This window comes from Bufo gargarizans, chromosome 7 (genome assembly GCF_014858855.1).
Source record: "Bufo gargarizans isolate SCDJY-AF-19 chromosome 7, ASM1485885v1, whole genome shotgun sequence".
Taxonomy (NCBI): Eukaryota; Metazoa; Chordata; class Amphibia; order Anura; family Bufonidae; genus Bufo; species Bufo gargarizans.
This window is the reverse complement of record NC_058086.1, coordinates 3,622,021-3,647,557: the sequence shown is the minus strand read 5'-3', so window position 1 is coordinate 3,647,557 and position 25,537 is coordinate 3,622,021. Positions and strand designations below refer to the sequence as shown.

Genomic DNA, 25,537 nt, shown 5'->3' with positions numbered 1-25,537 from the left:
ACAACAGCTCATCTTGCTGGTAGCCATGCCTTTTATTACCGTGTATCCTATTCAGTAGAATAGAACAGATTACAGTACCAAGCACAGACACACATACAGATGAGCTGCTGTGCTTGTGTACACACTGAGGAGTGCATGGCGCTCCCTGGGGTACTTTGGTCCCTTCATTGTGCTAATCCCAGTGGTCAGACATTGAAGTTTAGTCATCAATGTTGCCTATGCTAAAGATAGGTCATTGATACTAAAGTCCCAAAGGACTCCTATACTAGTCATGATACACATGATAAGTGTATTTTATTTTTATAATATTGTGTCAGTTTTTGCATACAATGGGATGCACCGTATTAATGGAGGTTTGTGAATTAATATTTATATTTTGAAAAATATATTATTTCTTCCTTCCCTTAGGATATAGAAGGTCAGATTGTGCAGCTTAGAACAGAAGTCAAAAGGTAAGTTTGAGATGCAATGAAAAACTAGTCAGTCCATACAAACATAGAAATTCATAATTAAATCTTTTAGATGATTAAATAAAATAAGAATTGTTTATATTAAATACATAGAGTAATAGTATTAGACCAGGAAATGCAGTGCAGTCTGTAGACAGCATGTTATAGAGCAGGAGGAGCTGAGCAGATTAATGTATGGTTTTGTTGGAAAACATTCAGCAAAACGTGTACCGGTAATTTATACATTTAAGCCTCCGCTCTTTCTCATCTTAGGAACAACCCTGTGCATATCTGTCTGTGACTGACCGCAATCTATTTATTCACACTAAAGGCACACATACACATTAGTGTATTGTCGACCAAACCCACCGAGAATGGAGGGTTCAGCCAACAGTGTCTTGTGTACGGGGAGCTCTCAACTCTCCCAGGACAGATGATGTCGGAAGAGAGAAGAATCGGGCAAAGTGATTATACTTTTGTTCTCCCAGGAGATAAGCCACTACCCAAAAGTGTCTGACAGTGGCTTTCTCCTCTGTCCCCATTGAATACACATTTGCCTGAGCCAAATGTGTATGGTGGAGTCAGGAAAGATAGCTGTTGACAGCCATTGAAGGTGTATGAGCGGCTTTACACAGGGAATGCTATTAATCACTGATAAGACAGCCCCAATGTACAACTCAACTCAGAAAAAGCAGAGATTTAAATGTGTAAATTACAAGTTTTACTGAATACTTTCCCAAAAAACTATATATCAATCTGCTCAGTTCTAAAACCCTTGTATGTGGTAATCTGCAATTACTCGGTTTTGTTAGGGCTCTTTCACACCTGCGTTATTGTCTTCCGGCATAGAGTTCCGTCGTCGGGGCTCTATGCCGGAAGAATACTGATCAGGATTATCCTAATGCATTCTGAATGGACAGTCCGTCCTTCAGGATGCATCAGGATGTCTTTTGTTCCGGAACGGAATGTTTTTTGGCCGCAGCAAATAGCGCAGCATGCTGCGCTTTTTGCTCCGGCCAAAAATCCGGAACACTTGCCGCAAGGCCGGATCCGGAATGAATGCCCATTGAAAGGCATTGATCCGGCCTTAAGCTAAACGTTGTTTCGGCGCATTGCCGGATGCGACGTTTAGCTTTTTCTCAATGGTTACCATGGCTGCCGGGACGCTAAAGTCCTGGCAGCCATGGTAAAGTGTAGTGGGGAGCGGGGAGCAGCATACTTACCATCCGTGCGGCTCCCGGGGCGCTCCAGAGTGACGTCAGGGCGCCCCAAGCGCATGGATGACGTGATCGCATGGATCACATGATCCATTCGCATGGGGCGCTCTGACGTCATTCTGGAGCGCCCCGGGAGCCGCACGGACTGTAAGTATACCGCTCCCCCGCTCCCCACTACTACTATGGCAACCAGGACTTTAATAGCGTCCTGGGTGCCATAGTAACACTGAAAGCATTTTGAAGACGGATCCGTCTTCAAATGCTTTCAGTACACTTGCGTTTTTCCGGATCCGGCGTGTAATTCCGGCAAGTGGAGTACACGCCGGATCCGGACAACGCAAGTGTGAAAGAGGCCTTAGTGATGCATGTTTAAACTGGACAACTTCTGCCCTTATATGCCCGGGTGCATGGCTGCTTAAATGCTTAGTGCAGTTAAAAAATCTGTGCCGCTGTTTACTGCCAATTTTGATACAAACAATATGTTTAGTTATTTTTTTGTTGGAATTGAGACTAGTGTAAAGTAGGCACTTAGGCTACTTTCACACTAGCGTTGTTTTAATCCGGCGTTCAATTCCGACACTGGAACTGCCTGCCGGATCCGGAAAAACGTGTGAAAACGGATTACATTTGAATCCTGATCAGGCTTTCGATCACAATGGAAAAATGCATTGGAAAAAACGGATCCGCCATTTATGGACTTTAACTTTTTTTTCACATTTTTCGGGTTTAACATGCAAAAGCCGGATCCGTTTTGACTGAACACACAGGGCCGGATCCGGCGTTAATGCAAGTCAATGGGAAAAAAGCCTGATCAGGCGTTCAGTCAAAGTGTTCAGGCTTTTTGGCCGGAGGTAAAAATACTGCATGCTACGTTTTTCTGAAAAGCCTGATCAGTCAAAAAGACTGAACTGAAGACATCCTGATGCATCCTGAAGGACTGACTCTCCATTCAGAATGCATGGGGATAAAACTGATCAGTTCTTTTCCGGATTTGAGCCCCTAGGACGGAACTCAGCGCCGGAAAAGAAAAACGCTAGTGTGAAAGTAGCCTAAGCTGTCTTCCTTCTTTATAGTTCTTCTCAGAATATGAAAGAAATATTTGCACAAGATGTTGGAAAGCTGGAAACAAAGCTTTTAAGTCTCCAGCAAGAATTGGAGACTCTGAGAAAAGCTCAATCTGAACTTTCCCAGCAAATGAAAACCGTCCCTGGACAAATAAGAGAAATGAAGGATGACGTGAGTGTTTATGGCTTTCTTCCTGTGTGTACGTACGAATTAATTTTGACACCAGCTGCACCAGGATTGTCACTTTAGCACAATTAGTTTTGTTACTGTAATGTTTTTTGTTGCGTTATTAATATTGATGGGGGTCTGACTAGCACCCCTGCCAATCAGCTGTTTGAAGAGGCTGTGGCACTTAGGTGAGCGCTGCAGCCTCTTCTTAGGCTGGTGACATCACGTTCTTTGGTCACATGGCCTAGGCAAAGCACAGTCCCATTGAAGTGGTCCTGGGCTGCAATACCAAACACAGCCATTATTCAGTGTACGGCGTTGTGTGTGGTAAGTCAAAGCAAAGTGACCTCTTCAAACAGCTGATCAGCTGGGGGTGCCAGGAGTCAGACCCCCACCAATTATATATTGATATCTCGGGATTGGTCATCAATATCTAACTCCCAGAAACCCCCCTTTTAAGGGGTTTTCAGGCTTTTAATATTGATGACCCATCTTCAAAATAGGTCATCAATATCAGATCAGGCGGGGTCTGACACTCGGCACCCTCGCCGATCAGCTGTATGGAGAGAAGGCACGCGCCGTGGGCACATGCAGTCTTCCTGCTTGCCATAGCAGCAGCGATCAGGAAGAGACACACAGAGTGTGCCTTCTCTTCATACAGCTGAGGATAGGTCATCAATGTTAAAAACCTGGAAAAACCCTTTAAGGACCCATGACGTAGCTGTCCGATCCCTAAACATGGTGCCTGCTCGCACGTGCAGTGGGCGCCTTAGCCTCAGGGTTTCTGCTATTTTAAATAACTGACACACGCGGCACATGTATGCGATCAGCAATAAGGTGATGCCTTCAGATGCCGTGGTCAAATGTGAAGACTGGAACTGGAAGTCCCACTCTTCCGGTCCGGTAACAGCTTTCCCCGGCTGAGATCGGGGAATCTGTTACCTTGCGCTAATTGACCGAAGCCTCAAGCAGGCTTCAGAGTCAATGAGATGTATATATCAATACAGGCCACTAGGTGGCAGACTTGTATTGATATAGTGCATTTAGCCATCACTGAATACTATTGCCAATCGAATGATTGCCAGTTATTGTCACCCAAGGTGACTTAAAAATAAATAAAAGTTTCTACAAATATAAAAAAAATAAAAGTTCAAATCACCCCCCTTTCCTTAAAATAAAAATACTTAACCAATAAGAAAAGGCCCATACTATTAAAATTATACAATATTAATGGAATACAGCAAATGGGGTAGCGGGAAAAAAAAAACCCAGCCAATTTGCCATTTTTTGTCACTTCAACTACCCAATAATTATTTTTTTTAAAAGTAAACAAAAAGTCCCACACACTAAAAATCGGTATTACTAAAATGAACAGATCGTCCCGTAAAAAATTTGCCCTCACACAGCCCCGTACACATAACAAAAAAAAAAGTTATAAGGGTCAGAATATGGTTATGAAAAAAAATAAAAAAAAATTCTCAGTATTAAAACGCAAGAAAAATTATACAAGTGTGGTATCGTTGGAACTGTACTGATCTGGAGAATTAAGATAACAAGTCAATTTTACCGCATAGTGTACAGTGTAAAAAAAAAAAAAAAAGTTATCATAATTGCGTTTTTCCCCAATTCTACCCCATTTGGAATTTCTTTCCCACTCCCTACTACATGGTTTGCAATCGTAAATGGTGCCATTAGAAAGTACAACTTGTCCTGCAAAAAATAAGCCATCATAAGGCTATGTGAATGGAAAAATAAAAAAGTTAGGACTATGGGAATGCGAGGACTGAAAAACGAAAACGCCAAAAATGTAAAATCCCAAGGTCCTTAAGGGATTAAAGAATACATGCTACTGTTATACTTTTCCCAAGGTGTTGCACTATATTACAATAGTAAAGGCATTATCCAACTCAAGACAGTGAATGCCTGTTCACTGCATGAATGCACTAGAAACTCAGTCACCTTGAGTAAAATGCTATATAAAACAAGCAGGAGAGACATAATGAGCAGTGGGAGGTGATTGCAGATGGTTATAACCTGGGAAATGCCATCACTTTCTGATGGATGACGGTCCGGCTCACCTTATGTAGAGAACTACAGCACAGTCCCATTTCCTTAAAGTGGAAAAGCCAGGAGGGCTGGGAAAATAGACTTTTAATACACAGGTAAGGAAATGAGCCTACACAGGCGTGTTTTAGACAGAAGTAATGTAAATCCCTGGACTTTTTTTTAACTCGCATAGTTGTACTATGCTAGGAATTAATCACTGGGATTCTGTTGTAAAAAAGTCAAAAAGTTTGGCAAACACCATTTTTGCACAAAACATTACCGCTCTTTGTGATCTTATGCCGGTCTTGATACTTTTTAAAATAGGTGAAAATGTGGACGTAGTTAGCTATGTAAATTAGGTGTACGCTAGATGTATCAACTGCAACTTTTCAAAAAGCCATAAGTTGCACTCCAGTAGGGGGTGGTGTAAAAACAGTAACATCTCTAGAACAAAGTGCTGTTTGTAAATTTCAGCCAAATTTATCAAGAAACGCGTGACGTTGGCACAAATAATAGCAATGCAGACTCGGGCAAAACTGACTACCTTTCATGATAACTCTCCCCCATATGTTTGTTTTGTCAGGTTCAATTGCTTTTTCCAGCTTGGCTCCAAAGTAATACAGAAGCAAAGAATAGCGGGTCAGCATCTCTTTCTGAGATTTTCCTACGCCGTGATGAGTTAGAGAAGTATTTGCTGGAGTTAGAAAGGAAGATTCTTGCAGGAGTGACTGCAGACAGAAATCTATGGGCGTCTCAGGCACATGTAAACATAGACAGAGAACTGCAGGCAAGTGGAATATCTGGAGTTTCTCGGGAGGTAAGAATGTATTCAGTTTCATTGCATTTCATAAGGAACTCCGCTTTTAGGTGGTTTGTATAGAATATATATATATATATATATATATATATATATTTCTTGGACGTCCTACGGCTGCCTACTCGCCACAGGAAATTAAAAATTTCAGGTGAATAAAGTTTTTTGTTTTTCTGGACGTCCTACAACAGCACGGTCATGAAAGCTGTGCTGCCATAAGACTGCAGGAAATGAAAATTTCAGGTAAATGCATTTTTGTTATTTTTGCCTGGTCTTCGGTGCCCACCTTCCCTGTGATATCTGATTTACTAGGTAACTTATTATAAAACAATTTTGGAGCCACTTTCTTTTGGCTCTGCATTTTACTATTGATTTGTTATACCTACTAGATGGATGTTACCAGTTCAATAATCAGGGCTGCCAGTGTAAGTTTGTGTACGGACAAAGCTTTGACAATAGAAAGCTAATACTAAGTTGTAAATTTAGTCATATTTAACAGGGTAATGGCACAATGCAGAGCTCTAGGAAAGATGCTCTAGATATTTTTATGGTAAATACAAATATTTTTTTTAAACAGACATGCCAGGACCTTACTAATTATAATAAAGTACGCTTAGTACTGATGCTTGCATCTTAAAGGGGTTGTCCAACTATTAACTTTTATTGTAATTTCTCTGAGGCTATGAGAGACAATCAACTATAACAAGAATGTATCAGTAATATCTACAGACAAGGGCATTTTTTTTAATATTTGATTTTAATAGTGATCTAAAGGAGAAATATTGAACCATGGGACAAGCCCTCTAAATGGAATCTGTCATCCCGATTTTGGAGTATTATCTACAATAATCCAAATGTAGTACTGCAAATAAAAAAAGAGTATTTTATTACTGACATTTCATTTGCTGTTGTGTAGAAGAAATAACACCTTTCTATATGTTGTACTCAGTAATTTCATTGTATTAGAGCCACTGTAAAAATGTGTTCTTGGTCTAATGGAGCATGCTCAATAGACACACGAATAGATATGACTACCGGGGAAATACGCAGGAATCCGTATACAGTGGGCAAAATGGCATGTCCTCCATATTGGAACACGGAACACGGCACATGTTACTGGTGTAATTTTGCATAAATACATATTGCAAGTTACATAGTTAGTATGGTTGAAATGGCACATGAGCCCTTTAAAGTTCAACCAAGGGACGGGTAGGGATATGAATTAAGGAATGGGGATGAGAAAACAGACTTCTACACATTTACATAAGTGTTAATGTTATTTAATTCTAAGATTCTAATTTATCTAAGACTACTTTCACACTAGCTTTAATATTTTCCGGTATTGAGATCCGTCATAGGGTCTCAATACCGTAAAAAAAAAAAAAACTCTTCAGTTTTCTCTCCATTCATTGTCAATGGAGACAGAACGGAATGCTCCAAAATGCATTCCATTCCGTTCTCATACCGGAGAGCAAACCGCAGCATGCTGCTGTTTTCTTTCCATCCTGGGATGCGGATCAAAACTGAGCCGTCATGACCCACAATGCAAGTCAATGGGGACAGATCTGTTTTCTCTAAGGCTACTTTCACACTTGCGTTCGGTGCGGATCCGTCTGGTATCTGAACAGACGGATCCGCACCTATAATGCAAACGCTTGCATCCGTTCAGAACGGATCCGTCTGCATAACAGCTTTTTCAGATCTGAGTTTTCACATCGTGAAAACTCAGTTTTAAATTCATTGGTGGCCAGTGCGGCCTCCCTCCCTCCCCAGTATTAAATTCATTGGTGGCCAGTGCAGGGCCCCCCCCCCCCCCCCCAATTAAAATCACCCCCATCATTGGTGGCAGCGGAGAGTTCGATCGGAGTCCCAGTTTAATCGCTGGGACTCAGATCGGTTACCATGGCAGCCAGGACACTACTGCATTCCTGGCTGCCATGGTTACTTAGCAATTTTAGAAGCATTATACTTACCTGCGCTGTCTGTGGCCGGCCGGTTGCTCCTCTTACTGGTAAGTGAAAGGTCTGTGCGGCGCATTGCTTATAGCACAGACCTGTCACTTACCAGTAGGAGGAGCGCCCGGACGGCCATAGACAGCGCAGGTAAGTATAATGCTTCTGAAATTGCTAAGTAACCATGGCAGCCAGGACTACAGTAGCGTCCTGGCTACCATGGTAACCGATCGGAGCCCCATCGATTAAACTGGGACTCCGATCGGAACTCTCCGCTGCCACCAATGATGGGGGAGGAGGGTGATTTTAATTAGGGGGGGGGGGGAGGGGAGGCCGCACTGGCCACCAATGAATTTAATACAGGGGAGGGAGGGAGGGTGGGCCGCACTGGCCACCAATGAATTTAATACTGGGGAGGGAGGGGGGCCCCTGCTGCGGCACCTGAAGGGTTAATTGTGCTGATCACAGCCCCCTGTAAGAGATCGGGTGCTGCCAGGCAGCAGGGGGCAGTCATGTACACAGTTCTTAGTATATTCTAACTTAATGTGTCTCCATCACCATGGGAATGCCTCTGTGTTAGAATATACTGTCGGATCTGAGTTTTCCTGATCTAACTCAAATCCAATGGTATATTCTAACATAGAGGCGTTCCCATGGTGATGGGGACACTTCAAGTTAAAATATACCATCGGATTGGAGAAAACTCCGATCCGATGGTATATTAATAGGGACTCCTTACTTTACATTGAAAGTCAATGGGGGGTGGATCCGTTTGCAATTGTACCATATTGTGTCAACGTCAAACGGATCCGTCCCCATTGACTTGCATTGTAAGTCAGGACGGATCCGTTTGGCTCCGCACAGCCAGGCGGACACCAAAACGCTGCAAGCTGCCATACTGGTGCCATACGGAGCCATACTGATGCATTCTGAGTGGATCCGCATCCACTCAGAATGTATTGGGGCCGTACGGATCCGTTCGGGGCCGCTTGTGAGAGCCTTTAAACGGAACTCTGATGCAGATGTTTGTATTTTCAGTAGCGGAAGTGTTTTTGCTGAACCCTGCCGGATCCAGCAAAAGCGCTAGTGTGAAAGTAGCCTAAGCCTTTTTTTGCCACATCCTGAGGTAGACTATTCCACAGAGTCACAGTTCTTATGGAGAAGAAGCCTTATCGACTTTGTAGCAAATTATTGAGTGCAAAAAATGCATAAGTACTAAGGTATACATAATCCATTTTATTAGAACAATAACGCTATTATTGTTTTAGTAAACCTAATGACCCCTACATATGGCTGTAATGTGGATCTATGATGCTCACCGTGGCCCACTGAGTGATTGTGGCTCAGTAATATGAAACCACATGGATTTCATGTGCTGTCGTACAGGTTTTGCTGTGTGAATGAGCTCTTAATCACATGCAACCCCTTCAAGAAAAAATAAAAAACCTCCTCCTTTAAAATCTAGAGACATTATCAGGAAAATGAACACCTATAGGAAATGCCTGAAATAATTTGGATCTTGATCTACTTCTTTCCAGGAGGTGTATGAAATTGTTAACCGTGTCCTGCAGAAATATAGTGAGGACCGGATTGGGCTTGTGGATTATGCTCTGGAGTCATCAGGTTAGTGCTTCTTTGTTCAATTTACCCATAATTGTAATGATAAACTAATTTTATAGACACCTTTGGAACATTTTCTATTGCTGAATTCTACTTAGCTTGGACTAATTTTTATTCTCCAATTGGTCTTTATTAAAGGGGTTGGCCACTTTCTGGCTACTTGTGACGAATGTGTAGGTAAGATGACTATATGGCACTTACTAATATAGCCTTTGTTGGTATTCTGTGCCGTTTGTTAAATGTATGTGCCATGTCACCTTGATGGGCAAATCTTCTGTGCTGTCCACATAGAGGTCCTGTCCATAGGATGGCTGCTAATTGAGGCTCATGTGACCAGATGCATCACTCAGCCTCCTCCATTCCAACACATTGCACCTGCAATAAAGTCCCAACAGTGAAGTGTAAATGGAAGATGCAGTGTATTTGAATGGAGGAGACATCACATGGAGGTGATTTACCTGGTCACATGACCCTCCATCAGCAGCAATTGACTTGGCAAACAAGGGGACATACATTATGAAATATAGAAAATGGTACAGAATTTCAACAGAGGCTATATTAGTAAGTGCCATATAATCATGTTACAAGCACATTGGTCAACAGTAGCCATAAAGTGGCCAACCCCTTTAAAGGGCTTCTGTCACCCCACTAAACTCAGTTTTTTTGGGGGGGCTGCTACCAGCAAATAGACGCCCTACTTTCTGGTAGACAGGTAATTAGCATATTATAAAAGTAAGTTTTTTGCCTTATCTACAAAACGAAAATGATTATTAACATAATGTATAGATATATCGCAGTATAGGGATTATAAGTACCCAGAAAGAAAAAAATATGAGTTTAGTGGGGTGACAGAAGCCCTTTAAAGATTTTCAACCCTATGTCTTCTACAGCCTTCAGCTTTCACTGTCTCTGTAGACTGTTCCTTCTGCTTTTCACTGAAATTCATCAGAGAGCTGCTCTGTCAGCTTGATCTGTAGCCATTATAGCTTCACACTTTATCAATTTGATGAGAATTCAGTTTGACTGTTTATGAGCTGTTAGAAAAGTTGATATCAGAGCAACAGATTGAGCCGACAGAGCAGCTCTCTGATGGATTTTGGTGAAAAGCAGAAGGAACAGTCTTCAGAGAGAGTGAAAGCCGCAGGATGTAAAAGACAAACGCTTGAAAATTGAAAACAATTTTTAGTAGAATGCAATAAAAAGAAATCCCCAAAGGTGTTCACCAACTTTGTTTGTAATATATTCTTTGTGTATAGGTGCCAGTGTCCTAAATACAAGATGTTCTGAGACATATGAAACAAAGACTGCTTTAATCAGCCTGTTTGGGGTCCCCCTTTGGTACCAGTCACAGTCACCACGTGTAATACTTCAGGTAGAAGTTCTAATTTAAGGAATTTAACATGTTTCACAAATGTTCTAAATTTTTTCCATGCAATTTGAATGTCAAGTATTTTTTTTAAAGCCGGATTCAAACCCAGGCAACTGCTGGGCATTCAGAGGTTCTCAAGGCTACGCAGTTATCCGCCTTTCTAGTAGAATCAGACCAACAGCAGTGACGCTGGATCATATTCCTCGATCCTTGTCACCAAAGTCCACAATTGCAAGTGCACCTAAGGATTTCTCTGTTTATGTAAGTAACCTTTCTTAAAATCAACTGCTGTGTCTATGTCCCTTACATTGATATATATGTACAATATTAGTTAATCAGGAAAAAGTGGCATCTTATCACTGGGCCTCACTAAACATGTGTCTGGTACTGCCTATATATGGACTATTGCTACTGCATTTTTCCCAGCCTGAGACCCCGAAGTGATGGCTGTATGCTCCCTAGCTGCTGGACACCTGCTCTTTTGGCCTCATATACTACTACAAAGTAAAGACTGAGAAAAAGAGCTGGTTGTGTGAGAGCAGCTCCATGGAGCTTCTCATTGCTGATGAAGCTTGGGGATCTGATCTGGGACTGGTCTGAGGTCTGATGGAGCTTGGTGGTCTGATCTGAGGTCTGATAAGAGCTTGGGGGGGGGGCTGATTTTGGGGTCTGATCTGAGGTCTGATTGAGCTTGGGGGTCTCATTTTGGGGTCTGATCTGAGGTCCGATGAGGATTGAGGGTCTGATTTATTTATTTATCTTTCTTTCTTATTTTCGTCCTCAAAATCCTAGGTGCATCTTATAGTCCAAAAATACGGTAAATAAGGGCAGCTACCAAAATATTTTTGTAGGAAGTGTGTGCTTATAGAGGCGTATGAAGGAAATCTTATTATAGTCTGGCTGTTATCAAACATTTTGGTCTTAAGGTTGTATTAAACTGACTGATTTTTCGGCAGATAATCACTAACGAACCTTCGACGGCAGTGTAATACTGCTGACAATTTCCTGATAACGCTCGATTCCTGGGCAATCCAAACATTTTGACATGTTAAAAAATTTATCATTTGCAGACGGCAGATTGTGGTGTCTGATCATAATCTGCTTTGTAGGAGATCACTGCTTGTAATAGCAGAGGTCTCCTCCGCTAGTGAGCAGACTATTATCCTCCCGGCAATCGTCTGCAACATCAGGCTGTGTAATACAGCCTTTACACACCTATTTCACTTCCCGGATAATTTCCAATTTTATCACTTAAAGGCAGTTTATCAGTAGTCTTGACCATGTTAAACTTTTAACAGCACTAGGTAGGGGCTGGGGAGAGCGGTACAAACATAACTTTTGTGGAGCTTTTCTCATCAGGAGTAGTGAATATGAAGTTTTATAAATTTAATAGACTGCTTTTGAAAGTGCCCTGGGTGCAGTGGTTCACAGTTCCTCCCCTCTGCTGTGAGTGACAGCTGTAGCATCTAACCAGGAGACCAGCACACCAGTCAGCCAGAGGGGAGGACCTGTGAAACAACCCAATGCAGAGAAAACTTCAAAACTTCAGTGAAGCTCCCATTTGCTTGAGCGGAATTTTCAGAATAAAACTTCATATTCACATTATCCTGATGAGAAAAAAATCCTCAGCCCCTAGCTAGTGCTGTCAACAGTTTAACATGATCAAAACTGCTGACAGGCTCCATTTAACCGCCTCAGGACCGCCGTACGCAGGATTGCGTCCTGGCAGCGGCCCTGCTATTCTGGGTGGACGCATATACGCGTCCTCTCGCGATAGCCGAGATTTCACAGGATCGGAAGGTAAGCGAGTGGATCTCCAGCCTGCCAGCGGCGATCGTGGATACATGGATCGGATCCGCAAAACACATACGGACATCTGAATGGAGCCTTACAGGGGGGTGATCAATGACAGGTTGGTGATCACCCATATAGACTCCCTGATCACCCCCATGTCATTGATCATCCCCCTGTAAGGCTCCATTCAGACGTCCGTATGTTTTTTACGGATCCACGCATACATGGATCGGATCCGCAAAACACATACGGACGTCTGAATGGAGCCTTACAGGGGGGTGATCAATGACAGGGGGGTGATCACCTCATATACACTCCCTGATCACCCCCTGTCATTGATCACCCCCCTGTAAGGCTCTATTCAGACGTCTGTATGATTTTTACGGATCCACAGATACATGGATCGGATCCGCAAAACACATACGGACGTCTGAATGGAGCCTTACAGGGGGGTGATCAATGACAGGGGGGTGATCACCTCATACACTCCCTGATCACCCCCTGTCTTTGATCAACCCCCTGTCATTGATCACCCCCCTGTAAGGCTCCATTCAGACGTCCGTATGATTTTTACAGATCCACGGCTACATGGATCGGATCCGCAAAACGCATACGGACGTCTGAATGGAGCCTTACAGGGGGGTGATTAATTACAGGGGGGTGATCAGGGAGTCTATATGGGGTGATCACATCCCCTGTCACTGCCAGGGCAGTATAACTACCCCACAAGTGACCCCATCTTGGAAAGAAGACACCCCAACGTATTCCTTGAGGGGCATGGCGAGTTCCTAGAATTTTTTATTTTTTGTCACAAGTTAGCAGAAAATGATGATTTTTCTTTAGATTTTTTTTTCTAACAAAGTCTCATATTCCACTAACTTGTGACAAAAAAAAAAAAAAATCTAGGAACTCGCCATGCCCCTCACGGAATACCTTGGGGTGTCTTCTTTCCAAAATGGGGTCACTTGTGGGGTAGTTATACTGCCCTGGCAATTTAGGGGCCCTAATGTGTGCGAAGTAGTTTGAAATCAAAATCTGTAAAAAATGGCCAGTGAAATCCTAAAGGTGCTCTTTGGAATGTGGGCCCCTTTGCCCACCTAGGCTGCAAAAAAGTGTCACACATCTGGTATCGCCGTACTCAGGAGAAGTTGGGTAATGTGTTTTGGGGTGTCATTTTACATATACCCATGCTGGGTGAGATAAATATCTTGGTCAAATGCCAACTTTGTATAACAAAATGGGAAAAGTTGTCTTTTGCCAAGATATTTCTCTCACCCAGCATGGGTATATGTAAAATGACACCCCAAAACACATTCCCCAACTTCTCCTGAGTACGGCGATACCACATGTGTGACACTTTTTTGCAGCCTAGGTGGGCAAAGGGGCACACATTCCAAAGAGCACCTTTCGGATTTCACCGGTCATTTTTTACAGATTTTGATTTCAAACTACTTCTCACGCATCTGGGCCCCTAAAATGCCAGGGCAGTATAACTACCCCACAAGTGACCCCATTTTGGAAAGAAGACACCCCAAGGTATTTCATGATGGGCATAGTGAGTTCATGGAAGTTTTTATTTTTTGTCACAAGTTAGTGGAATATGAGACATGTAAGAAAAAAATAAAATCATTTTCCGCCAACTTGTGACAAAAAATAAAAAGTTCTATGAATTCACTATGCCCATCAGTGAATACCTTAGGGTGTCTACTTTCCGAAATGGGGTCATTTGTGGGGTGTTTGTACTGTCTGGGCATTGTAGAACCTCAGGAAACATGACAGGTGCTCAGAAAGTCTGAGCTGCTTCAAAAAGCGGAAATTCACATTTTTGTACCATAGTTTGTAAACGCTTTAACTTTTACCCAAACCATTTTTTTTTTCTTTTTACCCAAACATTTTTTTTTTTTATCAAAGACATGTAGAACAATACATTTAGCGAAAAATTTATATATGGATGTCGTGAAAGTGAAAAATTTCATTTTTTTGCAAAAAAATCGTTAAATTTCGATTAATAGCAAAAAAGTAAAAATGTCAGCAGCAATGAAATACCACCAAATGAAAGCTCTATTAGTGAGAAGACAAGGAGGTAAAATTCATTTGGGTGGTAAGTTGCATGACCGAGCAATAAACGGTGAAAGTAGTGTAGTGCAGAAGTGTAAAAAGTGGCCTGGTCATTAAGGGGGTTTAAGCTAGGGGGGGCTGAAGTGGTTAAAGGATGGAATACACTAAAATTCATTATTTAAAATCCTACAGGGTTTGGAAGAAGAGACACAGAAAGAAGGGGTACTTCTTGGGAACTTCACTTACAATCAAAATGGAAATCCAATACAGACTTTTTCTTTAAAGGTAATAAATATATTTTTGCTTAGCTGTTTAAAAGTCCATTAAAGTGACTGTCCAGTCATTTTTATAATATTTCAGAGGCTGATTGAAGAACATACAGAAGATTTCTTGTTAGATTATAGATTTTCAGATATAATTGCAATATGAGGCGATATAGGTTTAAAGAAAAGGTGGTGATTAAAGGGGTTGTCTCATTTGAGCAAATAGCATTCATTGTGTTGACAAAGTTAATACAAGGCACTTACTAATGTATTGTGATGCTCCATATTGCCTCCTTTGCTGGCTTGATTCTTTTTTCCATCGCATTGTACACTGTTAATTTCCAGGTGTTACGGCCACCTCTGCAGCACAGAAACAAGGTGGCCAGGACAAGAGCTGCTGCTGCACATGCATATATCTATGCACGGCCCCGACCACCAGAGTGATCGGCACTTTTTCCTATAGTGTTCAGGAATGGCCACAGCTGCTGGATTGTAGGGTGGTTGTAACACCGCAAACAAGCATGTGATGGAGAAATGAATCAAGCCACCAAAGAAGGCAATATGGACAATCACAATACATTAGTAAGTGTCTTGTATTAAAAGAGTTATCTAAGACTTAAAAGAAACCACAGAGAGTGGGGGACCCTCAGTAGGGTTCATATTTACCTGGTCCCCACCACTGGGTTCCAGCTCCATTGCTCCCTGGCCGCCTCTGCAGCTCTGCAATGCTCTGGCATCAACATCCTGTTGAAGGGCGACACATGACCACTGCAGCCAATCATTGGCTACAACTGTGATCTGTCATCCATGCACCATGTCACTGAGTCATGTGCTGCATGGGTGACAGGTCACTCCTGCGTCCAGTGATTTGCTTCAGCGATCATGTGATGCCCGTCAACAGGATGTCGATGCCAGAGCATTGAGGAGCTACAGAGACGGCCAGGAAGAAATGGAGCCTGAACCCGGCGGAGGGGACCAGGTAAGTATATATAAAAGGACCATACAAAAAATATCAAAGGAAGCTATTCTGTGTTAAACCCCCTAAATAAACAAGGGGCCACTGGAGCCTACGATTGGAGAAAAAAATATTAAGTCATAAGAGGCGACAAGCATTGTTTACAGCAAGATATGTGAATCTGTGGAATAGCCTGCCGCATGAGCTGGTCACAGCAAATACAGAAAAAATGGCTTCAAAAAAAGGTTTTGATTACTTTTTAATTCAAAATAACATTGAGGCTTATGACAATGTGTAGAAATCTTGTTCTACACACCCCTTCCCTTTGGCTCAACCTCTTTTCTCGCTCATTTCATTGGGGGACACAGGACCATGGGTATAGCTGCTTGCTGCCACTAGGAGGCGACACTAGACTGAAAAGTAATAACTCCTCCCCTGCTGGCTATACCCCCCCCCCCCCCCTCCCCCAGCCTGGAGAGAGCATATCAGTTTTTAGCTTAGTGTCGTAGGAGGAAGGGTGGCTCTTTTGATTTTTTTTCATTTTGTTACTTTTTACAGGATTTCCTGGATGGGGCACAGGAATGCTTGGCGTCCCTGTCTCCCTGGGAGGCTGGCCAGTGTTGCTTGTTCCACCGCCCTGCCTCCCCCAAGAAGACAAAGCGGACCAGGGCAGCCTCGCTTCCCTGCTTCCCACCAGCAAGAGGTCCACCTCCTCTCCAGCCCTTCTCTGCCCGGACCCCTGATGCCTGGTGCCAGCGGTCGTGGGGTGGCCCTGCTGGTACAAGACTAAGGGTGAAGACCACAGATAAAGACAGGTGAGTATTATTACCCTCCCTGTGCCGCTCACACCATGGCCCCTTTCTTAAGGGGGGGATCGAATCCTCCACCCGTCGCCCATATCACCTCACAAATTGGGCAATGAAGGGGTTAATCTCAAACCCGGCAGGCATCTTAGGTTCCTTCTCCCCACCCCCCTTCGTTCTAGACGTGGCGCATATCAGGGCAGGGGACATTCAGCAAACTACAAACAGGCGCCTTCTGCGCTACATCCTGTGCACCTGCTAGTGCCGTTCTGGGTTCCTCTGTTTCCCGGTGGCGGATTGAATATCCCAGTCAGCCGGGCGCCACAAAATCTAGGCCCCGGCTTCATTTGGGCCTACCAATTTCTTCTCTGGGCCGCGCTGTTTTCTTTCCGGCACACGGGGTGGGCACAGGCGGCCGCATTCTGTGCACTGATCCAGATACCGCTGTGTCCCGGCTGGCGGAGAGTCCCGGTCGGCCTGCGTAAAAACTTTAGTTCCTCAGGTATGGGGGGCGGGTCCATCTTTCTGCCGCAAATTCTCCCCGGGAGCCAGCTGGCTCCGCCCCGGTTCTTGGGCAGTTTAACCCTTCCTGCCCCAGCCACCTCTTTGAGGCCGGCCCCAGATTACCCTGGGTTTCTGTCTACAGGCACAATGTGCCTTAATATTGCAGTATTCAGCCCTTCCTGCCTCTTGTCCATTTGAGGCTAGGTCCTCACCAAAAGAAAAAAAAAGAAAAATGTAAAGTACGCCCATACAGATCCTGCCCTCCTCAGCCCACATCACCGCAGGATCACCCTGGCTGTGTGTACCAACTGGGTCTGTGCACTATCCCGGACAGTGGAGGATTTCTCAACAGTTTGGTTGATAATGCTCCAGCTGCGCAAATCCAGTGGAGTACATCTGAAGGTTTCCCAATCCGTCCTCCGGGGCCGTTTGGTTGATAATGCTCCACCTGTGAAAATTCAGTGGAGTACATCTGATGGATTCCCAATCCGCTCTCTGAGGCAGTTTGGTTGATAATGCTCCAACTGCATAAATCCAGTGGAGTACATATGAAGGATTCCCAATCCGCCCTCCAGGCCGTTTGGTTGATAATGCTCCACCTGAGCAAAGCCAGTGGAGGACAACTGAAATTTCCCAATCCACCCTCCCGGGTCGTTTGGTTGATGAGCCACCGCTTGTGCAATCCGGTAAGTGGACCTTTAGGAGTTCCATTCCACCCCCAGGGTAGTTTGGTTGTTATATCAACAACGGCGCAGCCTGCAACAACCATGGGCTAGAGGCTGAGAGGTGGAACTGCTCATGAGCGGGCCAGAGAAGGACATAATTCCTCCTGGCTCACTTCCGCACCCCCACCCTTCCGCCCTAGGATCACGCTCAGAACCTTCGCTCACTGGAGGGGTTAGTTCTGGGGGGAGGGGGGGATCAGTTATTCGGACTCTGACATGAATACGGTTCAATCTTCCAAGATTGCTTCCATGCTATCCAGCGGTACTGGTGTATGCATTACCCCCTTCCTTAGGCGGTATTTGCACTTCTACTGGATACAGTACTTACCTTAGGTATTACCTCCTTCCTTAGGTGGAGTGACCGCACTAGCACTGGTCTCAATGCCAGCCATAGGCATCCCCCGTTCTTTGGTTGGCAGAATTGTAGTTCCACTCGGCACAGTACTGTCAGTATGCATTAGCCTCTTGTATAGGTGGCATTATGGAATTCTCACTGCCGTTTTACGTATGCATTGCCCCCTTACTTGGGTGAAGTAATTGCACTTCCCACCGGGTACAGACCTCGTCATATGCAAGTTCCTGCTGTGTGCGTTACCCCCTTCGATAGGTGCTGTACTTGCACTACCTCGGGTTACAGTACTTGCTGGATATGTTACTCCCTGTCATAGGTGGAGTGATTGCACTGTCACTAAGTGCAGTACTTACCATAGGCATTACCCCCTCTCCATAGGTTGGGTAATTACACTTCCGTGGATTGCCGTTCTGACTATCGCGCTACCCCGTTCCTTAACCAGAGGATTGCGCTACCACTGGATGCTATTTCATCAGTCATTTGCCATCACATCCTTCCTGTGGCATTACCCTTTACAATGATCCATTAACGGGGGAATCACTAAGCATCTTTGCATGCTATAATTCAACTACTCCACAACACTAGATGCCTTGGCTTCCTTCACAGGTGGTCCGTGGCAACAGTCGGTACTCTCCATCTAGTGGCATATGGATACGGCCACTGGATACTATGGCTACTTCTATATTGTATCCTTCCTTTCTTACGGCACTGGTTTGGGGCACAAAAATGTCGACCTTTGTGCTCTCAGGGGGGTCACCCAGCAACACTTATGTGTCCTGAGACCCTCCATCCCCGTGGGCTTCCACCGTTCAGGTCAGTCACATTACACAGAATACTGTGATCACGATCCAGCAAGCAGAGTATTCCACTGACTCTGGATTCTTTGTCCACCACTCTTCCTTATCTAGGTGAGGGTGTTATGCTGGCACTCTGCAGTGACTACTACAATGGGTTTTCCTTTGCAGGGGAAGTCTTCACGCTAGGGGTAGATGATCGTTGTCGCTGTAGTGGGGCAGCCCCCCTCAGGTAGGTGTGCTACCCTGGCACTGCTTCGGCAGTTGCTCCTGTTCAGCGCCCTTTTCAGATGGAGGGCTTAAAGGGAACCTGTCACCAGCATTTTGGGTATAGAGCTTGAGGACATGGGTTGCTAGATGGCTGCTAGCACATCCGCAATACCCAGTCCCCATAGCTCTGTGTGCTTTTATTGTGTATACAAACTGATTTGATACATATGCAAATTACCCTGAGATGAGTCAGAGCTTGAAAAATTACTTTTCTCTGGTCACACAAGTAAGATGTGACTCTTTTATGTTAATCTGCATATGTATCAAATAGTTTTTTTACACAATAAAAGCACACAGAGCTATGGGGACTGGGTATTGCGGATGTGCTAGCGGCCATCTAGCAATCAATGTCCTCAGCTCTATACCCAAAATCCCGGTGACAGGTTCCCTTTAAAGTTAGCTCTACTAATTGGAACAGCATGGTACCATGACTGGATGTCCTCAGGCCTCCCCCTCAGTTTTACACTGGCAAGGCATGCGGTAGCTCCTACTGCACAAAAGGGGTGTTTGCGTCACCATTACATGCTAGGGTCCCTACTGCACAGCTCTTTCGTCAGGTGACTGATTCTTCTAACACTGGAATCAGTGGCCTCTACGGTGTGTGGCCTCCTCCTGGCGTTAGCATTACTCTTGTGGCTTCACTCGTATAGCATCCTCTTCAGGTGGAGTATTGCATTACCACTAGATTCTGTAGAGCACCAGTCTCAGATGGGAATGGGCTTCAGCTCTGGCCTCTTTCGGGGGTGGACTAAGAGTCTTCCCACGACGGTTAGAGCGGGTGTCTGTCACGCCTTGCCACCGCCAGTAGGGGTTTCGTCCCTGGAACGGAACACACTTTTCCTTCCCTGTCCATCCTCGAGCTGGATAACTGATCACCTTCTCCTTCTGTCTAACTGACCAGTAGCCATGGGTTGTACGACTCTGGAAGCCCATCTCTTTTTTTTCCACGTTCCTTGTCAAAGCTTGACGGCCTCCAAGGGATGTTTTCCAGGTATATCTGTTTAACAGTTGCGCGGGCATTCCACTTCCAGGGTAAGGCACCGCCCAGCTGAGTCTTGGTCCACCCTACCAGCGGTCGGCGCTTCTCGGGTTCATCTCAGTCATGCAGCAGCTTTCCAGTTGTAGAAGGCAGTATGTTGTTCTTCCGGGCACACGTTCACCAAGTTTTACCGGGTGCCTTCCTAGGCATCGGCGGATGCTGCTCCAGGCAGCAAGGCCTTGCAGGCGGCAGTGGGTTGCGCATCCTCGAGGGCATTTTTCTCCATGGGCGTGTTATTTGTTTCCCTCCCCGTGGACTGCTTTAGGACGTCCCACGGTTCTGTGGCCCCCAATGATACGAGCGAGAAAACCAGATTTTTGTGAAACTCACCTGTAAAATCTCTTTATCGCTTAGTTCATTGGGGGACACAGCTCCCACCCAGTAATTTCTGTTTGCCGTAAATGATGGTGGTTGAGGAGCCAGTATGGCCCTCAGTTCTGGTTCGATCCGACTGGCATTGGTCAGTTATTGGTTGTTTACCGTATGTTTTTTTTTTTTCTCCTACTCCTATTGCTTGGGCACAAACTGATATTCTCTCTCCAGACTGGAGGGGGTATAGCCTGCAGGGGAGGAGTTATCACTTTTCAGCCTAGTGCCGCCTCCTAGTGGCAGCAGCAGCTATACCCACGGTCCTGTGTCCCCCAATGAACCAAGCGAGAAAGAAAATTTACAGGTGAGTTTCACAAAAATCTTGTTTTTGGAAGGAAAATGGACATTGATTCAGGGATCCATCTGTGGATCGAAATAGCAGGATTACAGGTTGGACTTGATGGACTTTTGTCTTTTTTCAACCTTAACAACTATGTAACATATTTGTAAATAATATTTGGTGGTTATTTTGAATTTTCCATGTCAATATTTATAATACAAAAACAATAAAATCCTCCAGTTTTTACAATGGCCTTTAAGCCTAATAACGCACTTCTTGGTCTGTACAGATCACTTTACTGCAGATATCTGCTTATTACAAGCAGGATTAGAATGACAGATATCACCTATCTATAGAATATACAGGATCCATCATTCTCAATACTTGATATCACAGTTTATCTATCCCCCCGACCTCCGTACAGGTCACAGATCATGCCTAGAAAACTATCCCATAGAAGTCAGTGAGGTCCGCTCCTGTACATTGTATCTATGACTCATGGGGCTGCCGTAAAGCAAATTTCTTAATGCTTTCTAAATGTTGTTAAGAACAGTTCAGGCAAGATGGCCGCCCCCATAATCATGTTCAAGAAACAGAATAAAAAATCTGCAATCAGAAAATAAAAAGGAGATGTGTTACTATCTGGTTTTAACTGGCAGATAAAATCTTTGGTGTCACATTTCCTTTTTTGTCTTGGATAACCCTCTTTAACTTTGTCTAAATGATAAATGCTACTTTCTGAAGTGACACATCCCCTTTAAGGAAGGAACTGCTAGGATTTCATAAAATTTATACCACAATTCATTTGAAATGGGCATGTGTCTCGCTAGTCCATTCAGAGTCTATGGCATTGCTGCAAACAGCCAAGCATAGTGCTTGTCTGTTCCCATGGACCAATAAATTGAGCAGCAAGATGAATGTGTGACCACCGCTCCATTCACGCTCCTCCTCACTGTGGTCATGCAGTGTGGAGGAACTAGAGGCTCAAGACCCCTATCTAGTGTTTAGTGGAGATCCTACCAGTATGGATAGGTAATGAACGTTCTTTGTGGGGCATCCCTTTTAATTCTGAAGGTATCTCAACTATTCGCTTGTGCAATGGATTTTTGAATCTGTAGCCGGTGTAATAATCTGAGCTTTGTAACTTATTCCATGAATCTTAGTTGTCTACAGCAACTCACAAACATTTTTTGCTCTCCTTTTCATTATAAGTCTCCTTACAACTGAAATATTGTTGCATGTAGGTAATAATGAATGTCAACAGAAGTATATTTGTACCATAGGTTTCGTCTGTCTCTTGTATTTGTCCATTTTGATCTTATTTATTTATTTTTATTAGGGAGAAAATATTTCTTCCTTTGATTTGGTAGAACTGAGAATACAGAGCAATTGGGGACATCCAGAGTACACCTGTATCTACCGTTTTCGCGTGCACGGTGAGGCTGAACCGTAGCAGATTATGATACGGTTATGGATCTGAAATAGGATCACAAAGTAATGTTACATCACTGGGCGGCCATTCTCTCTTGGCTGCTTGACTGGATACAGTATTACGTATTATTGCTTTACAGCACCCCACATATGCTGCCGAACAAGAGCTATGACAATATTCTGCAAGGGGATCTACCCAATGGTTTAAATGTGCTGACTATTTTGCTATACCTGATGAATTGCATTAGTAATCTTAGCACACACAAGAGAAATTGCAGTATAGCTAAATGATTACCTACCTTGTAATATTAAATACAGTTAGGTTGATTCCATAACATTTCTAAATACAACATTTTACCATTTTTGGTCTTTGATCCATATTCATTTAAGTGATGGGCATAAATTTTATTACCCATGTACAGTATAATAAGGCATGGAATCTGATCTGGGAAATTTCCCAATTAAACTAATCTGCCATGTTTATTTAAACTGTTTAAATTATTTTAATACAACGTTATACTGCCTGTACGATATTCTGCTCGTTCTCTTGTGTATCCTTAACATCAAGGATAGCTGGAAACAAATTGTATACTAAACTGTATATAGTTCTTTTTGCACTTAACTGCCTTGAATTATGCACTGTTGATACCATCTACCTGCTTATCATCTAAAAGGCAGTATTTAATTCTGTAAGTATTTTCATAGAACCTATTGTACTCTTTTAACCTAGTTTTTTTTTTAATGACTCATGGTACAGGATGCCTATAGTCATGGTTAATTTAATCTTAGCTATTCTTCAAGACTCTTCCACTAATCTTTGTAGCGGTAACATAAGGGAAATGCATTGCCTTGGTTTATTCATAAATCATTCTACGGTACATGTTGGATATCAACACAGGAGGGTGCAGTCAGTTCCTGGATGTGTACAATGAGATTATGGACTAATTACCCTATAATACCCAGTGATGAGCAACAAAACAGATACGATATATTATTAGACCATTTCCAAAAAAAGAATGCACACTGATCGCAGCAGAAAAACATGTTAACACATACGTTTTGCATTGCAGTAGTGGTTCAGCTTTATTAAAATCTGTCCCAGTATTATAAGCAAACACATTCATATAAAAAAGTCATGTCAGATTTTAAAAGGCTTGTGTGTTGGTTTAGAAAACTTTTGTGCAAAGAGTTGTCCCTTTGCACAGGATCATAACTGAGCGGATCAGACTTCTGGGACGCCCAGCAATCACAAGAATAGGGGCCCTGTGTACCCCCTTTTGAATAGAGTAGAGGTCACACTTGTGCGCCACTGCTCCATTCAACTCCTTGTGACTGCTGTAGAGAACCAAGTCCAAGTACTGGGCTAACGCCAGCAGTCCCATGGGTTTGAATTCCGTTGTTCGCATGTGTGACCTCCACTTCATTCAAACGGGAACACAAGGAATCTGTTCTCGTTAATAGCTGGGGCCCATATGGTCGGACCCACACCAATCAGACACTTAACCCGTATCCTGTGGTGTTTGTACTGGAATAAATGCCCAGGCATTCTTACTTAGAATATAGTCCTGTAGTCAGCGTTATCTACTTGTCAGAACAGAGAATGACTAAATAGAGCCTTCCATTCTCTGGAGGAACTTGATTATACATCAATTTTACATACAGTACCTTGCAAAAGTATTCACCCCCCTTGACTTTTTTCATATTTTGGTGCCTCACAACCTGGAATTAACATGGATTGTTTGAGGATTTGCATAATTTAATTTACAGAAAGAACATGAGCACAACTTTGAAGATATTCGTTTATTTTTTATTGAGAAGCAAACAACAAATAGGACACAATAACAGAAAAAGTTAATACTTTTTCCCCCCAAAGTAAATAATTTGTAGAGCCACCTTTTGCAGCAATCACAGCTCCAAGTCGCTTTGGATGAGTCACTATGAACTTGCCACATCTTACCACTGTGATTTTTGCCAATTCCTCCTTGCAAAACTGCTCCAGCTCCTTCAAGTTGGATGGATTGAGCTTGTGAACAGCAATTTTTAAGTCTGACCACAGATTTTCTATTGGATTGAGATCTGGGCTTTGACTAGGCCATTCCAACACATTTACATGTTTCCCCTTAAACCACTCAAGTGTTGCTTTAGCCGTGTGTTTGGGGTCATTGTCCTGCTGGAAGGTGAACCTCCATCCTAGCCTCAAATCACGCACAGAATGGTATAGGTGTTACTCAAGAATATCCCTGTATTTACCAGTCCCGGCTGCTGAAAAACATCCCCATAGCATGATGCTGCCAACACATTTCACTGTGGGGATGGTGTTCTTCGGATGATGTGAGGTGTTGGGTTTGCACCAGACATAGCATTTTCTTTAAGGGCAGAAAAGTAAAATTTTAGTCTCATCAGACCAGAGCACCTTCTTCCATACATTTTGGGAGTCTCCTACATGCCTTTTCACAAACTCACAATGTGCCTTTTTTGTTTTTAGCTCAAAGTAATGGCTTTCTTCTGCCATAAAGCCCAACTCTATGCAGCGTACGGCTTATTGTAGTCCTATGTACAGATATTCAAGTCTCTGCTGTGGAACTCTGCAGCTCCTCCAGGGTTACCTTAGGTCTCTAATATTTTTTTTATAACCTAACCCTGACTTATAACTCTCAACAACATTGTCCCTTACTTGTTTGGAGAGTTCTTTGGTCTTCATGGCAGTGTTTGGTTAGTGATGCCTCTTGCTTAGGTGTTGCAGCCTCTGGGGCCTTTCAAAAAAGGTGTGTATATGTAATGACAGATCACGTGACACTTAGATTGCACACAGGTGGACATCATTTCACTAATTATGTGACTTCTGAAGGTAATTGGTTGCACCAGAGGTTTTTATGGCTTCCTAACAAAGGGGTGAATACATATGCACATGCCAATTTTCTGTTTTCTATTTCTAAACAATAGTTTTATTTATATATTTTTATTCTTTTATTTCACCAACTTAGACTATTGTGTTCTGATCCATCACATAAAATTCAGATTAAAAAAAAACAAAAAAACATTGAACTTAAGGCTGTAATGTAACAAAATACGAAAAAAGTCAAGGGGGTGAATACTTTTGCAAGGCACTGTACATCCCTACAGTTGCTGCGTTCCTGCAGAGGAATCGAATACTTGCTGCCATGCAACGCTTTGCGGTACCTTTCTAGAAAATTGGGATT

The 25,537-nt window shown here is 43.4% G+C and overlaps 1 protein-coding gene across 2 annotated transcripts in view; it reads left to right on the top strand.

Annotated features, from left to right (window-relative positions):
- SUN2 (Sad1 and UNC84 domain containing 2) overlaps positions 1 to 24,260 on the top strand; it is a 98,541-nt gene extending 74,281 nt beyond the window's left edge. For both annotated transcript variants that reach the window (XM_044301240.1, XM_044301238.1), the window contains 8 exons: positions 409 to 452; positions 2,740 to 2,902; positions 5,529 to 5,762; positions 9,250 to 9,334; positions 10,588 to 10,703; positions 10,794 to 10,961; positions 14,745 to 14,837; positions 22,246 to 24,260. In XM_044301240.1, coding sequence (XP_044157175.1) covers positions 409 to 452; positions 2,740 to 2,902; positions 5,529 to 5,762; positions 9,250 to 9,334; positions 10,588 to 10,703; positions 10,794 to 10,961; positions 14,745 to 14,837; positions 22,246 to 22,359 — 1,017 coding nt within the window. In that variant the 3' untranslated portion in view covers positions 22,360 to 24,260. The remainder of the gene's footprint in view (positions 1 to 408; positions 453 to 2,739; positions 2,903 to 5,528; positions 5,763 to 9,249; positions 9,335 to 10,587; positions 10,704 to 10,793; positions 10,962 to 14,744; positions 14,838 to 22,245) is intronic.
- The last annotated feature ends 1,277 nt before the right edge of the window (positions 24,261 to 25,537 follow it).